General features: G+C 37.7%; 1 protein-coding gene across 3 annotated transcripts in view; it reads right to left on the reverse strand.

Moving 5' to 3' along the window:
• The window catches only part of ppih (peptidylprolyl isomerase H (cyclophilin H)), a 32,270-nt gene that overhangs the window by 4,208 nt on the left and 14,403 nt on the right, over positions 1-13,659 (reverse strand). For 2 of the 3 annotated variants that reach the window (XM_058785239.1, XM_058785237.1), the window contains exons 2-5: positions 13,343-13,407; positions 8,878-8,901; positions 7,793-7,837; positions 7,268-7,310 (exon numbers count right to left, since the gene is read on the reverse strand). In XM_058785239.1, coding sequence (XP_058641222.1) covers positions 7,268-7,310; positions 7,793-7,837; positions 8,878-8,901; positions 13,343-13,395 — 165 coding nt within the window. In that variant the 5' untranslated portion in view covers positions 13,396-13,407. Of the gene's footprint in view, positions 1-7,267; positions 7,311-7,792; positions 7,838-8,877; positions 8,975-13,342; positions 13,408-13,659 lie in introns of those variants that run through there. The other variant, XM_058785238.1, reaches the window with a different exon arrangement.

The raw sequence follows: 13,659 nt of genomic DNA on the forward strand, positions 1-13,659 counted from the left end.
AGCTTTTATTTAAAGGGATACTTAGAGTTAAATAAGTCAAGCTCAGTCAACAGCATTTGTAGCATAACGTTAATTACCACAAAATAATTTAGACATCCCTGGTTTCCAAAAGCAAAAAGAGAGTTACAGGCAGCTTCAATGCCTCTGGGGGGAGCTCTCTGCACGTTTCGACTCGCTGTTGTGTGTTAAAAGTGTGTGTGGAGAAGTACTGTGCCAACACTGCACAGTAGGGGTGTGCGATACTGCAAATTTTTGGTATTGATCCAATACCAAGTAAATACAGGGCAAGTATCGCCGATACTGATACCGATACTTTTTCCTTTTTAATAACATGCTCATTAAATGAGCAATTACACTTGGAAAATTAACAATAACTTATGTTGATATGACTAAAATATTACATTCACCTTAAAGCTATGTGGATATTATTTGCCTTTCTGAAAGGAATTTGCAAGCAGAGGAGCCCAGAATATGAAAGCAATGCGTAAAGTTTCGTGTTAAGCATTTTCCTCCCATAGAACTTAACGTGGCCTAATGCATTAAGAAAGTACGGTAATATTGAAAGGCTATGGAGCGAATTTTGTGCCAATATTCATCAAACAAATCCAGTGTTTCGCAAATAAACAATCTGCTTTGCAAAGAAAAACTCGACTTGCAAACAAACGCAAAGTGATTTGCAAATACAAAACTCTATTTGAGAGAAAATGCAGAGGTATGGACAAATATGTGTGTTGTGTGTTGCAACTGTGAGACTCATTTGCCTTTTTATGAGGAAACTTGGCTTGATTTTCTCACAAATGTGTGCAGGCTGCTTTTCTCACACGTGCAATTGAGCAACTTTCTTTTCCGAAAACAGCAGATGGTGCTGTCGGTCAATTTACGCTAGTCTCCCGAGACATTTTCAGACCAGTATGAGTGGGGAACAGGTGAGTTTCTGTCTTACTATCTCTATAATTAACCATTTAGATGTTTTCAAAAAGCGACCCTACTACAGTGTCAGTGAAATTCACAACAAGTGCTGTAAAACTGTTAACATGATTGATTAGTTCAAAAATCAGGAGTGACATGGCTAAACATTTAACTAGACAGTCTTTCCCTATAAAAACTGATCCATTCTCCGTAACTCTTATCCTCTGTTGGAACTCGGGATATAGAATATATAACATTCAAAACAATGCAGGGGTATAACAATATATCGTGTCACAATATATTGTAATACTAAAATGCAAATGTGTAGTGGATTGCGACAATATAGTGTACCAAAAATGAAAGCATTTTGAATTTTATTTTTTACATTAGGTCTGTCAGACTTTGTCTCCAAGTCTTGTGTTTCCCCTCCTCTCGTGCCCTTATTTGGAGTTCCTGTTCCTGTCCTTGTTTGTTGTGATCATTAGTTAATTTACTTTAATGTACAAGGTCAAGTAAGATTTATTGTCTTTCTGCTATAGACATAGCCTCCAGTGAAGAGAAATGTTGTAGGCTACCTCTGCAGTAAAAGTTTAAACAAGTATAAAACTACACATAGATAGTGTACTGAAAGGAGTAGGCTAAACTAATTATACAAATAGGCTACTATAATCATTTAATAAACTAAAGTTCAGGTGAACTTTATTGTGATTCAGCTATGTAAATGTACCAAAATATAATCTAAACATTAATATCCCTTACGAAAATTAACCATGGTTTTACTAAATAAATACCATGGTATTTGTAGTAAAGCTGCCTATATTGAAATGGTAACCTGCAAAAAAACATGATTACCACACTTACTATAGTAAAACCAACTTTAATTTTCATAAGGGATATCATAGTTTATTATCATATTTATGTTTATATATATATATATATATATATATATATATATATATATATAGTACAGTAATATACATGCCTTGTACAACATGTAAAACTAAAAGTGGCCTGTAAGGAGATATTCCATATTTCAACCAATATACCAGCAGATTTTAGTCTGACAATAGCCTGTTTGGAAAAATCCAACTAAAATTATGTAGCTTTTTATATAAGGCCGAGCAACATTTTAACTCATGATGTTAAGAATAAAAGGCTACCGTCAGGAATTAGTGGCTCTTTAAAATCCAAACGTTCGTCATCTGAGTCACTCCGAGAAGAGTCCTCGCTGTCCAGAGTGTGTCTTCACCCGTGTAGCATGCTGTTTATTAAACCACTGTTTATTAAAATGCTGAATTTAGTATTACATCAGCATGAACTTGTTCCTTCTCCCCAATTCACAGGACAAGAGGGACACCAGAAGAGAAATATTAATCATTTTGCTTAGCTAAAAAATACGAAATTATTTAATCATTTAAACAAAAAAAAGTTTAAGATATTGTACTAAATTTTTTTCAGTCTAGACTGTGTATTTGTTTGAGGTCTGTGCATTCAGCAGTCGTGTTCAGCCGAGCAACGACACCGAGCTACACACTTAAGTATCTTTTTTTCCTTCCCCTCACACTCTGCTCTCCTATCCTCTTTCCTTCTACCTCTATCATGTGTCTCCAAAACATTCCGGTTCTCTCTCAGCCACGCTCTAACATCACACGCAGACGGCAACGTAATCCTGCTAACCTATGCCCTATCTCCACATCTTCCACTACACCTCTGGCTTTCTCTGTGGGTCTCTGGAATTGTCAGTCAGCCGTCAACAAAGCTGACTTCATTTCTGCCTTTTCTTTAAAATCCACGCTCAGCATCTTGGGCTTGACCGAGACCTGGATTCGTCCAGAAGACTCAGCAACCCCAGCTGCTCTCTCTACTAATTTCTCTTTCTCTCACACTTTGCGTCAAGTTGGCCGGGGTGGGGGCACTGGCCTGCTCATTTCAAACAATTGGAAATACTCAACCCGCTCTACCCTATGCAATTACAACTCATTTGAATCTGTATCAGCGCCGATAAAACTCCAGATTGTGGTAATCTACCGTCCCCCTGGCCAAATTCTAGCCACCTTCCTAGAGGAGCTGGACGGGTTGTTGTTCTCTTTCGTGGAGGATGGCACTCCACTCTTAGTCTTTGGTGATTTCAACATTCACCTAGACAAGCCTTATGCTACAGACTTCCACTCACTCCTAGCTTCATTTGATCTCAATCGCCTTACCACTACTAGCACGCACAAATCAGGCAACCAACTTGATTTAATTTACACACGCAATTGTACTGCAGATAACATTCTGGTACAACCGCTACATATCTCGGACCATTTCATCATTACATTTACACTACATTTTGCTACCCGTGTGTCACCAACCCCCCTACCGGTTACTTTTAGACGAAACCTACGCTCCCTTTCTCCTTCCCATCTTTCCTCTGTAGTATCCTCCTCTCTTCCCTCACCTACCCATTTCTCATCTCTGGATGTAAACGCAGCTACTGAAACTTTATGCTCTACCTTAACTTCTTGTCTAGACGACATTTGTCCTCTCTCCTCTAGGTCAGCACGGGCTGCCCCTTCTAACCCCTGGTTATCTGATGTTCTTCGTGAACATCGGACTAATCTCAGAGCGGCAGAGAGAAAATGGCGCAAATCAAACAATCCGTCGGACCTGAGTAGGTATCAGTCTCTGCTCTCATCTTTCTCTGAAAACACCACATGTAATAACTTAGAGCAGCCGTCAAGTGTTAGATAATGTTCTGTCAATTCTTCTTCATCAGTCAGGAACCTAGGTGTGCTGTTTGATAGCAATCTTTCATTTGAAAACCATGTTTCTAGCATCTGTAAAACTGCATTTTTTCATCTCAAAAGCATATCTAAATTGCGACCAATGCTCTCAACGTCAAATGCAGAAATGTTAATTCATGCGTTTATGACCTCAAGATTAGACTATTGTAATGCTTTATTGGGTGGTTGTTCTGCACGCTTGATCAACAAACTACAGTTGGTCCAAAATGCAGCATCTAGAGTCCTTACTAGAACCAGGAAATATGAACATATTAGCCCGGTTCTGTCAACACTGCACTGGCTCCCTATCAAACATCGGATAGATTTTAAAATCTTGTTAATTACTTATAAAGCCCTGAATGGTTTAGCTCCTCAGTACTTGAGCGAGCTCTTATCACGCTATAGTCCTCCACGTCCGCTGCGTTCTCAAAACTCCGGCCGTTTGATAATATCTAGAATATCAAAATCGACTGCGGGCGGCAGATCCTTTTCCTATTTAGCACCCAAACTCTGGAACAGTCTACCTAACACTGTTTGGGAGGCAGACACACTCTGTCAGTTTAAATCTATATTAAAGACCCATCTCTTTAGCCTGGCTTACACATAATATACTAATACGCTTCTATTATTCAAATCCATTAAAGGATTGTTAGGCTGCATTAATTAGATCAACCGGAACCGGGAACACTCCCCATAACACGCGATGTACTCGTTACATCGTAAGTAGAATGGCATCTACGCTAATATTTGTCTGTTTCTTTCCTATTCTGTTTCTCAGTCTGTATCCGGTCAGATGGTGGATCAGCACCAAGAGATGATGTCTACAGCCCTGATCGTCAGCGGAGACCAGGACACCCAGATGAGCCCCAGAGATATATCCCCAGTGAAAACCTCGATTGAATACAATAAAACTAAAATATAACAAAATAACTAAAATATAATAAAATACCTAACTACATAATACTACTATTGTTAGAAATTGCAACAAAATTAAAATAGAAATATAAACTTTTGAACTGCGGGTTTCGTCTGGTCAGAGGAGAACTGGCCCCCCGACTGAGCCTGGTTTCTCCCAAGGTTTTTTTTTCTCCATTCTGGCACAGAGGAAGTTTTGGTTCTTGGCCCTTGTCATTTCTAGGCTGGACTACTGCAATGCTCTTCTGGCTGGACTTCCATCAAACACAGTCAAACCTCTACAAATGATTCAGAATGCAGTGGCACGACTGGTCTTCAACGAACCCAAAAGAGCCCATGTTACACCTCTCTTTATCTCATTGCATTGGCTACCAGTTGCAGCTCGCATCAAGTTCAAGACACTGATGCTTGCTTATAGAACAACCACAGGCTCAGCACCCGCCTACATGCACTCACTATTAAGAATCTACATCCCCTCCAGAAGTCTGAGATCTGCTAGTGAGCGACTCCTCGTGGTACCATCACAAAGAGGCTCAAAATCACTCTCCAGAACATTCTCGTTCACCATTCCTAGCTGGTGGAATGATCTTCCCACCCCTATCCGGAGTGCTGGATCCCTGGCAATCTTCAAGCAACAGCTGAAAACTCATATTTCGACACTAATTGACTTAAACAAAAACAAAAACAACTCTCTTTATTTATTCCTTCCCTTGCTAGCTTGTACTTATTTAAACAATGCCTGAGACTTGGTATTACAGGCACTTTGTTTGTCGGATTGCCTCTTCAAGATGAATCGCTTTATGTATTCCCCAATTGTAAGTCGCTTTGGATAAAAGCGTCTGCAAAATGACTAAATGTAAATGTAAATAATGTGATTTGTTTTCATTTTTTTATTAATAATTAATGACCTCTTGGGTGATATTACTATATCTGATACTAAATTAAATTGTCTAAGCTTTCATTTGTGGTACACAATATTGTTGCTATCCATTATACATTTGCATTTTTGTATTACAATATATTGTGACACGATATATTGTTATACCCCTGCATTGTTTTGAATGTTATATATTCTATATCCCGAGTTCCAACAGAGGATAAGAGTTACGGAGAATGGATCAGTTTTTATAGGGAAAGACTGCCTAGTTAAATGTTTAGCCATGTCACTCCTGATTTTTGAACTAATCAATCATGTTAACAGTTTTACAGCACTTGTTGTGAATTTCACTGACACTGTAGTAGGGTCGCTTTTTGAAAACATCTAAATGGTTAATTATAGAGATAGTAAGACAGAAACTCACCTGTTCCCCACTCATACTGGTCTGAAAAGGTCTCGGGAGAATAGCGTAAATTGACCGACAGCACCATCTGCTGTTTTCGGAAAAGAAAGTTGCTCAATTGCACGTGTGAGAAAATCTCCCCGCACGCGTGTGAGAAAATCAAGCCAAGTTTCCTCATAAAAAGGCAAATGAGTCTCACAGTTTCACAGCATTTTCTCTCAAATAGAGTTTTGTATTTGCAAATCACTTTGCGTTTGTTTGCAAGTCGAGTTTTTCTTTGCAAAGCAGATTGTGTTTATTTGCGAAACTCTGGATTTGTTTGATGAATATTGGCACAAAATTCGTTCCATAAAAGGCCAACTCAGTATACTGATGATGCAAATTATATGCAGGCAAGCAGCCCAGGATATGAACGCAAAGTGCATGCATGTTAAGTGTTTTCCTCTGATAGAAAACTTTTATAAAGAAAAAAAAAACAACGTGGCTTAATGGTTGAAGACAGTAATACTGTATAAAAAGGCCAAATTCTGTAATTTTAATGAGTCTCATCTGCTTCCAGCAATTTTTAACTGTACAAAACAACTCGTTTTGCTGCTTGCTTGGAAAGAGCAGTATATAAACACACAGACATATCTATTCTTTGTTGAATGTATTAAGCAATATATTAAGTGTAGAGGAGAGAAAATTAACCTAAAGTATCGATCCGATACCGATACCAACGTTGGTATCAATACTATCGATATTTGGATCGATCCACCCACCCCTACTGCACAGTTTGCATATCTCCCTAATCAAACACACCTGACCCGACTTCATTAGTGGAGACTCCAAGAACACAGACAAGCTTGTCAAGCATAGAAGGCATCCAAAATGTGTGGTTTTGAGGGCTTCAAGAACAGGATTGGGTGTTTGTCCTATGTTTTAGTTACTTCTGTGTTGGCCTTATTTCAGTATTTGTATTTGTCCTTCTAGTTGTTTATTGGCGTCTGATAACAAAAGATGGGTTTGAAAAAGTTGAGCGCCCCAGAAACAAGCATCAAATTGACTGCTGGAATTAATTTTAACATTTAAAAATGTCCAATGGCAAAAACAGTTTGAAGCTTCAAGACTGGATAAGGCACTGCACTGAACTAATTTCTCTGACTCTGAAAGGGAAAATTATTACTGTAAATTAATCAAAGTAGTACAAAAGCTGATGACTGCAAATATAAGGGCACATTCTTGTTTGCCCTATTTGCCCATTTATAAGGGCACATCCTTGTTTAAAAAGATGGATATCATGCATAGTAGTCAATATACCAACAAATTGTTTGCACACAATGTTCTGAAACATGTCAAAAGCCATACACCTGGAAAATCAATTCAGCTCTATTGTCTGAATCACAAAGCAAAACTTACATTGACAAAATCACCACCCTGAATCATGAAGTCCTTTATCACCCTGCCAAAAGAAAACGGCACACGTTTAATAAAAGTCAAGCTTCTATTGTTTTTTTTTTTTAAACAAATATTTTGTAATAACCTCTTACACTAGACATGCATTTCTGTAAATATGCAATTGTGAATTATAGTATTAGATTGTGATATACAACATTTTTATTGGTCACTATAAATATACATAAAGCCTTCGAACCAACTTCAGTGCAGTGTAACGTTGCAGTGAAAGCCATCATTTGTATAGACAATATCATAGTGCACTTGCAAAGGTTCAGGGTGTATTTGCATCGAACGTTTGATTAATGAAAAACCTACAACGCCTGTCTGATGGACAAACATAAAAGACAGAAGTTTTATACTTAGAATTATGGATTTGAACAAACCTCTAAGTCTAATTAAGAGCAACAGCAATAGCTTGATTAAGCCAACACAAGTAATCATTGCTATACAATATAACAGTGAACAATACTGACTAAAGTGTCTCACCGATGAAATGTGCAGCCTTTATAGCCTACAGGAACACCGTCCTTCCTACAGTGAATAAACGCAGCACATAAACAAGGTATATGCAAATAAAAGCATGACCAGGAAGAAAGAGCTGTGCACACAACATGCTTCCATGAAATACAAGCTGTGTTTAATCTGTAACCTTATCCAGTATTCATGTTTCTTACAGAAGGATCTCAACATCCTTAAAAGCATCAGTCACAAAAACTCATTAAATGTAATTTGAGTATGTGGTGCAATAGGTTCAACTATTCATATGTTTGAAGCAGCACAGCCCTTTATTAAAGGCATAGTTCACCCAAAAATCTAAATTTGCTGTTAATTTACCCATTCAAGAGGTAGGTGACTTTTCTTCAGTAGAACTGTAAAGATGATTTTTAGCTGAAACATGGTCCCTGGTGATAAAATGCAAGCACTTTGGAAATCAAAAAAGCATACAGGCAACACAAAATGAATACCTGTGGCTCCTATTGAGGTCTTATGAAGCGACATAATCTTGCACCATTGTTACCTGTAATCCAGAGCCGTGGGCAAACAGTCACGCACGAATCGTTCTTTTTAGTGAACTATATGAACCAGCTAACCAAATCAGACTGAACAATGTGAAACAATGGCTCAAGCAGCACAAATTTACATGTTATTCAAATCAAAACTCACTTTCAGACTAAATCGGTCATTTGAACCAGTTCATTGAAACAAACTGCCCAAAAGAACCAGTTTGTGGAAAATAATCTGACTTCACTGTTTGCCTGCGGTTTTGGATTACAGGTAACAATGCTGTAAATATTGTTCAGCTCCTTGCACAGACTAATTTCACTTCACAAGACCTCAGTATATCGTCAGAAGCCACAGGTATTCATTTTGTGTTGCCTGTATGCTTTTTTTTAACTCTAGTTTTATGAATCACCAAGGACCAGTGTTTCAGTTAAAAGTCTTCTTTACTGTTTTAATGAAGAAGAAAAAAAAAGTCACCTATATCTTGGATGGACTGAGGGTGAGCCAATTAACTGCAAATTTTCATTTTTGGGTGAACTATCCCATAAATTTGCTCAAATCTGACTTACTTGAATTCACCAGTACAGAACTGCCTGAAAGACACAGGAAAAAAAACACACAGATTTACATCTCTGTTATGATGCCTGCAAGCAATTCCACCAAAATCTAGACATTTAGAAGAGACAATAGATTAGCATGCAAGTAGTGAACACATTTTGCATAACGCACGCTAGAGATGTAATGATTCACTCAACTTATGATGTGGTACGATTTACGATGCATGTCCTGATATTGCCAAGTGCAAAGTGTTCCCGGGTCAACATCTTTGTTGACCCTGGAACAACATTGTGATTAACCAATCAGACTTCAAGAACCAGTTTATAATTTTTGTGAAGTTTAGGATTACAATCAGTGTTTGGTGCCTGTACATCAGTGTAATTCATCTATCAGTTCCTCTGATTTTAGGGATTACTCATGGGTAAGGTTAGGTTTAGGTGTAGGAATATGGTTAAGATTATATTTTTGGATTAAAATGTTGTTCCAGGGTCAACAAAATATGTTGACCCAGGAACACGTCGCACTTGGCAATATCAGGACGTGCATTCACGATACCGATTTTCTCTTTTTTTTTTTTTAACAAACTAATATTTAATACAAATTATAAATGAAAAGGTGTCCTTTTATTATTGCTTGGACATAATGCTACACATTTCCTTATGAAATTGAAAAATGTCAAATAACTAAACTAAATTGAAAATTTTAAACAAACCCCAAACCAAATAAGCAAATAACACAAATAAAAGAGATCTCTTCACATAAACAAACTAAGGCTTTGCTTGTGCTCTTTCCATTTAAAATTAGAGGCAACCACTGTATTTTAATCACGGTCCAAACAAAGATGCTGCATACATGCAGCATGAGCAGTTTTTTAATTTAGATTAGACTGTATAATTTTGAAATTTGAAACAAAAAACAGAATGATCTGACTTTAGTTTTGTGAAAATATACTACATCTGCATCAAACAGGTGGAGCTACAGCGTTTCCTTGGTTACTGCTGTAAACAAAGCAGCGCTGAAGGCAAACCTGCCATGGGTATACAGTGGGTACGGAAAGTATTCAGACCCCCTTACATTTTTCACTCTTTGTTATATTGCAGCCATTCGCTAAAATCATTTAAGTTCATTTTTTTCTTCATTAATGTACACACAGCAACCCATATTGACAGAAAAACACAGAATTGTTGACATTTTTGCAGATTTATTAAAAAAAGAAAAACTGAAATATCACATGGTCCTAAGTATTCAGACCCTTTGCTCAGTATTTAGTAGAAGCAACCTTTTGATCTAATACAGCCATGAGTCTTTTTGGGAAAGATGCAACAAGTTTTTCACACCTGGATTTGGGGATCCTCTGCCATTCCTCCTTGCAGATCCTCTCCAGTTCTGTCAGGTTGGATGGTAAACGTTGGTGGACAGCCATTTTTAGGTCTCTCCAGAGATGCTCAATTGGGTTTAAGTCAGGGCTCTGGATGGACCATTCGAGAACAGTCACGGAGTTGTTGTGAAGCCACTCCTTCGTTATTTTAGCTGTGTGCTTAGGGTCATTGTCTTGTTGGAAGGTAAACCTTCGGCCCAGTCTGAGGTCCTGAGCACTCTGGAGAAGGTTTTCGTCCAGGATATCCCTGTACTTGGCCGCATTCATCTTTCCCTCGATTGCAACCAGTCGTCCTGTCCCTGCAGCTGAAAAACACCCCCACAGCATGATGCTGCCACCACCATGCTTCACTGTTGGGACTGTATTGGACAGGTGATGAGCAGTGCCTGGTTTTCTCCACACATACCGCTTAGAATTAAGGCCAAAAAGTTCTATCTTGGTCTCATCAGACCAGAGAATCTTATTTCTTACCATCCTGGAGTTCTTCATGTGTTTTTTTAGCAAACTCCATGCGGGCTTTCATGTGTCTTGCACTGAGGAGAGGCTTCCGTCGGGCCACTCTGCCATAAAGCCCCGACTGGTGGAGGGCTGCAGTGATGGTTGACTTTCTACAACTTTCTCCCATCTCCCGACTGCATCTCTGGAGCTCAGCCACAGTGATCTTTGGGTTCTTCTTTACCTCTCTCACCAAGGCTCTTCTCCCCCGATAGCTCAGTTTGGCCGGACGGCCAGCTCTAGGAAGGGTTCTGGTCGTCCCAAACGTCTTCCATTTAAGGATTATGGAGGCCACTGTGCTCTTAGGAACCTTAAGTGCAGCAGAAATGTTTTTGTAACCTTGGCCAGATCTGTGCCTTGCCACAATTCTGTCTCTGAGCTCTTCAGGCAGTTCCTTTGACCTCATGATTCTCATTTGCTCTGACATGCACTGTGAGCTGTAAGGTCTTATATAGACAGGTGTGTGGCTTTCCTAATCAAGTCCAATCAGTATAATCAAACACAGCTGGACTCAAATGAAGGTGTAGAACCATCTCAAGGATGATCAGAAGAAATGGACAGCACCTGAGTTAAATATATGAGTGTCAACAATTCTGTTTTTCTGTCAATATGGGGTGCTGTGTGTACATTAATGAGGAAAAAAATTAACTTAAATGATTTTAGCAAATGGCTGCAATATAACAAAGAGTGAAAAATTTAAGGGGGTCTGAATACTTTCCGTACCCACTGTATACAAATCTATGAAACCTGCAACCTTTAGCCAAAAAAGCATAAACGGCAAATGCTATGGCTGCAACGCAGAGAAGGAGACCAGACACTCTGAATAGTGTTGTTTTTGGCGGCCTGTTTTAATTTTAGTTTTAGTCTAGTCTTTGTGTGAAGCTGTCATTTTAGTTTTTATTAGTTTTAGTCACGTTCATACTCTTTGTAGTCTAGTCAAGTTTCAGTCAACTAAATGTCTGAGCATTTTAGTCTTATTTTAGACGGAATTATCCATGACTATTTTCGTCTAGTTTTAGTCAATGAAAATTGTATTTTAGTCTCTTTTTAGTAATGCAATTCTATTTAACCCAGTCAATATAGTACAAGTACCTAGTAGTATAGACAAAACCAAAATTTTATTTTAGCCAAACCCATTTCAAACAAGGTTATCTTATTATATTATTGTTACCTATTGTAGACTTAAGAATACATCCATTCCAAAAACGGAAGACGCTCTGATTTGAATTTACATTTATTTTACCAACCAAACATGTTAGAACTGAAGTTCACACATATAAATTGTTTGTCGTCTTCTAAATAATGCCGCGAGTGGGGCTTGAGGAAGTGACGTCGCCTGCATCTGCGCAGTGCGACCTGATGCAGCCACTGAAATGAGACACAGGAAACAGAAATACTGCAAAATAATAATAATAACGCGACTAAACGAGACGAAATAACGTTATAACATTTTGTTTCGTCTCATTTTGGTCAATGAAAATGAAGAGACATTTTCATAGTTTTTATTTTGTAAACCACATTTAGTCTCGTTTTTATTCGTCAACAATATTGCATTATACATTTAATTATAGTCATCGTCACATGACCACCATTTACGCTGCGTCTCGTCTCGTTTTCGTCACGTGATAAAGGTTCGTTGACGACGATATTTGCAACACTAACTCTGAATAAACAGCTTTTGCGAGTAAACTAAATTATTGCATTAAATTGTATGTTGTTTAATGAAAATAAAATGTTTCAATAAATAGACTTCAAATATAATGACTTGTGACTGCTGCATATGATAATGATATAATGCTTTTTAATGAATAAAGGAAAAATAAATATTTTAATAAATAAAAAGGTATTCTTTGGCTTCCAGATTTCAACAAATATATTACATTTTTAGTGACTAGTATCAGTGTATGTATGCCCAATGGTGCTGTTTTTTTAAATGAACAATTCATGTTTTTGTTTTATTTTATTTCACGCTTTTGTTTAGTTTTGTGAAATTGTAGCCTACATAGTTTTTGCAATTACATTTATTTAAATTGAATGTTAAAAGTTCATATTGATCATGTTCTATTCTGTTCTGTTATGTTAATATAAATCATACACTGTCAGAATAAAAAGCTTGAATTTAAAGCATGCAACAGCCTATCACTGGCAGTCCCTTATGAAAATGAGACATGGTTTTACTAAAGTGACTGTAGTTCGACTATAGTATTTGTAGATTTCCATGGTTACCGCTACAGTAAACATATTTTAACCATGTATAAACAAAAATATAACCTAATAAGTTGCAATTAAGGCGTATTGAATGTTAAAATTCGTTTCAAATATAAAGGTAAGTGGGTATCATTACCCATTTTACTCTTAGTAATTTAATAAATTAAGAAATTTCATAATTTAAAAGTTCAGTTTAGAAGTATTGTATCGGTATCGATATCCACGATACTGGCCTTGGTATCTATCGTTTCGAAAACAAAATAAGTGGTATTGCCCATCCCTACTTGGGGTGCATCAGTACATCCCTGCACACACACAGAGAGAGAGGGGGGGGGGGGAGGTTCAGAGCGTATTCTGGGTTTTATGCATGAAAGGATTGCAAACCATCATCTCACCGAACATTTTCCGCAGTCTTTGGAACAATGTCTGCAAAAAGCTCTATCTTCATTCTGCCCACTTCCTGGAAAAAATTAAAAATAAATGTAAAAATTAAACAAAAGCAGTTTACAAACAAAGAGGAAAAATTGCATTGGCCGAGACAAATTTGTTGCATTCTGTGCTGCAGTGACAAACAGGATGAGCTTTATAGGCATCTGTAAAACTAAATGCAAATAAGCAAACAAATAAAAACACAGAATTTCAATCTAAGGATGTGAGGCATTAACCACGGATGGATGATCTCTTGTGTGCTTGTGGAATGAATGAATGCAGG

The sequence above is a fragment of the Onychostoma macrolepis genome, chromosome 08 (assembly GCF_012432095.1).
Source record: "Onychostoma macrolepis isolate SWU-2019 chromosome 08, ASM1243209v1, whole genome shotgun sequence".
In the NCBI taxonomy this organism is placed as follows: Eukaryota; Metazoa; Chordata; class Actinopteri; order Cypriniformes; family Cyprinidae; genus Onychostoma; species Onychostoma macrolepis.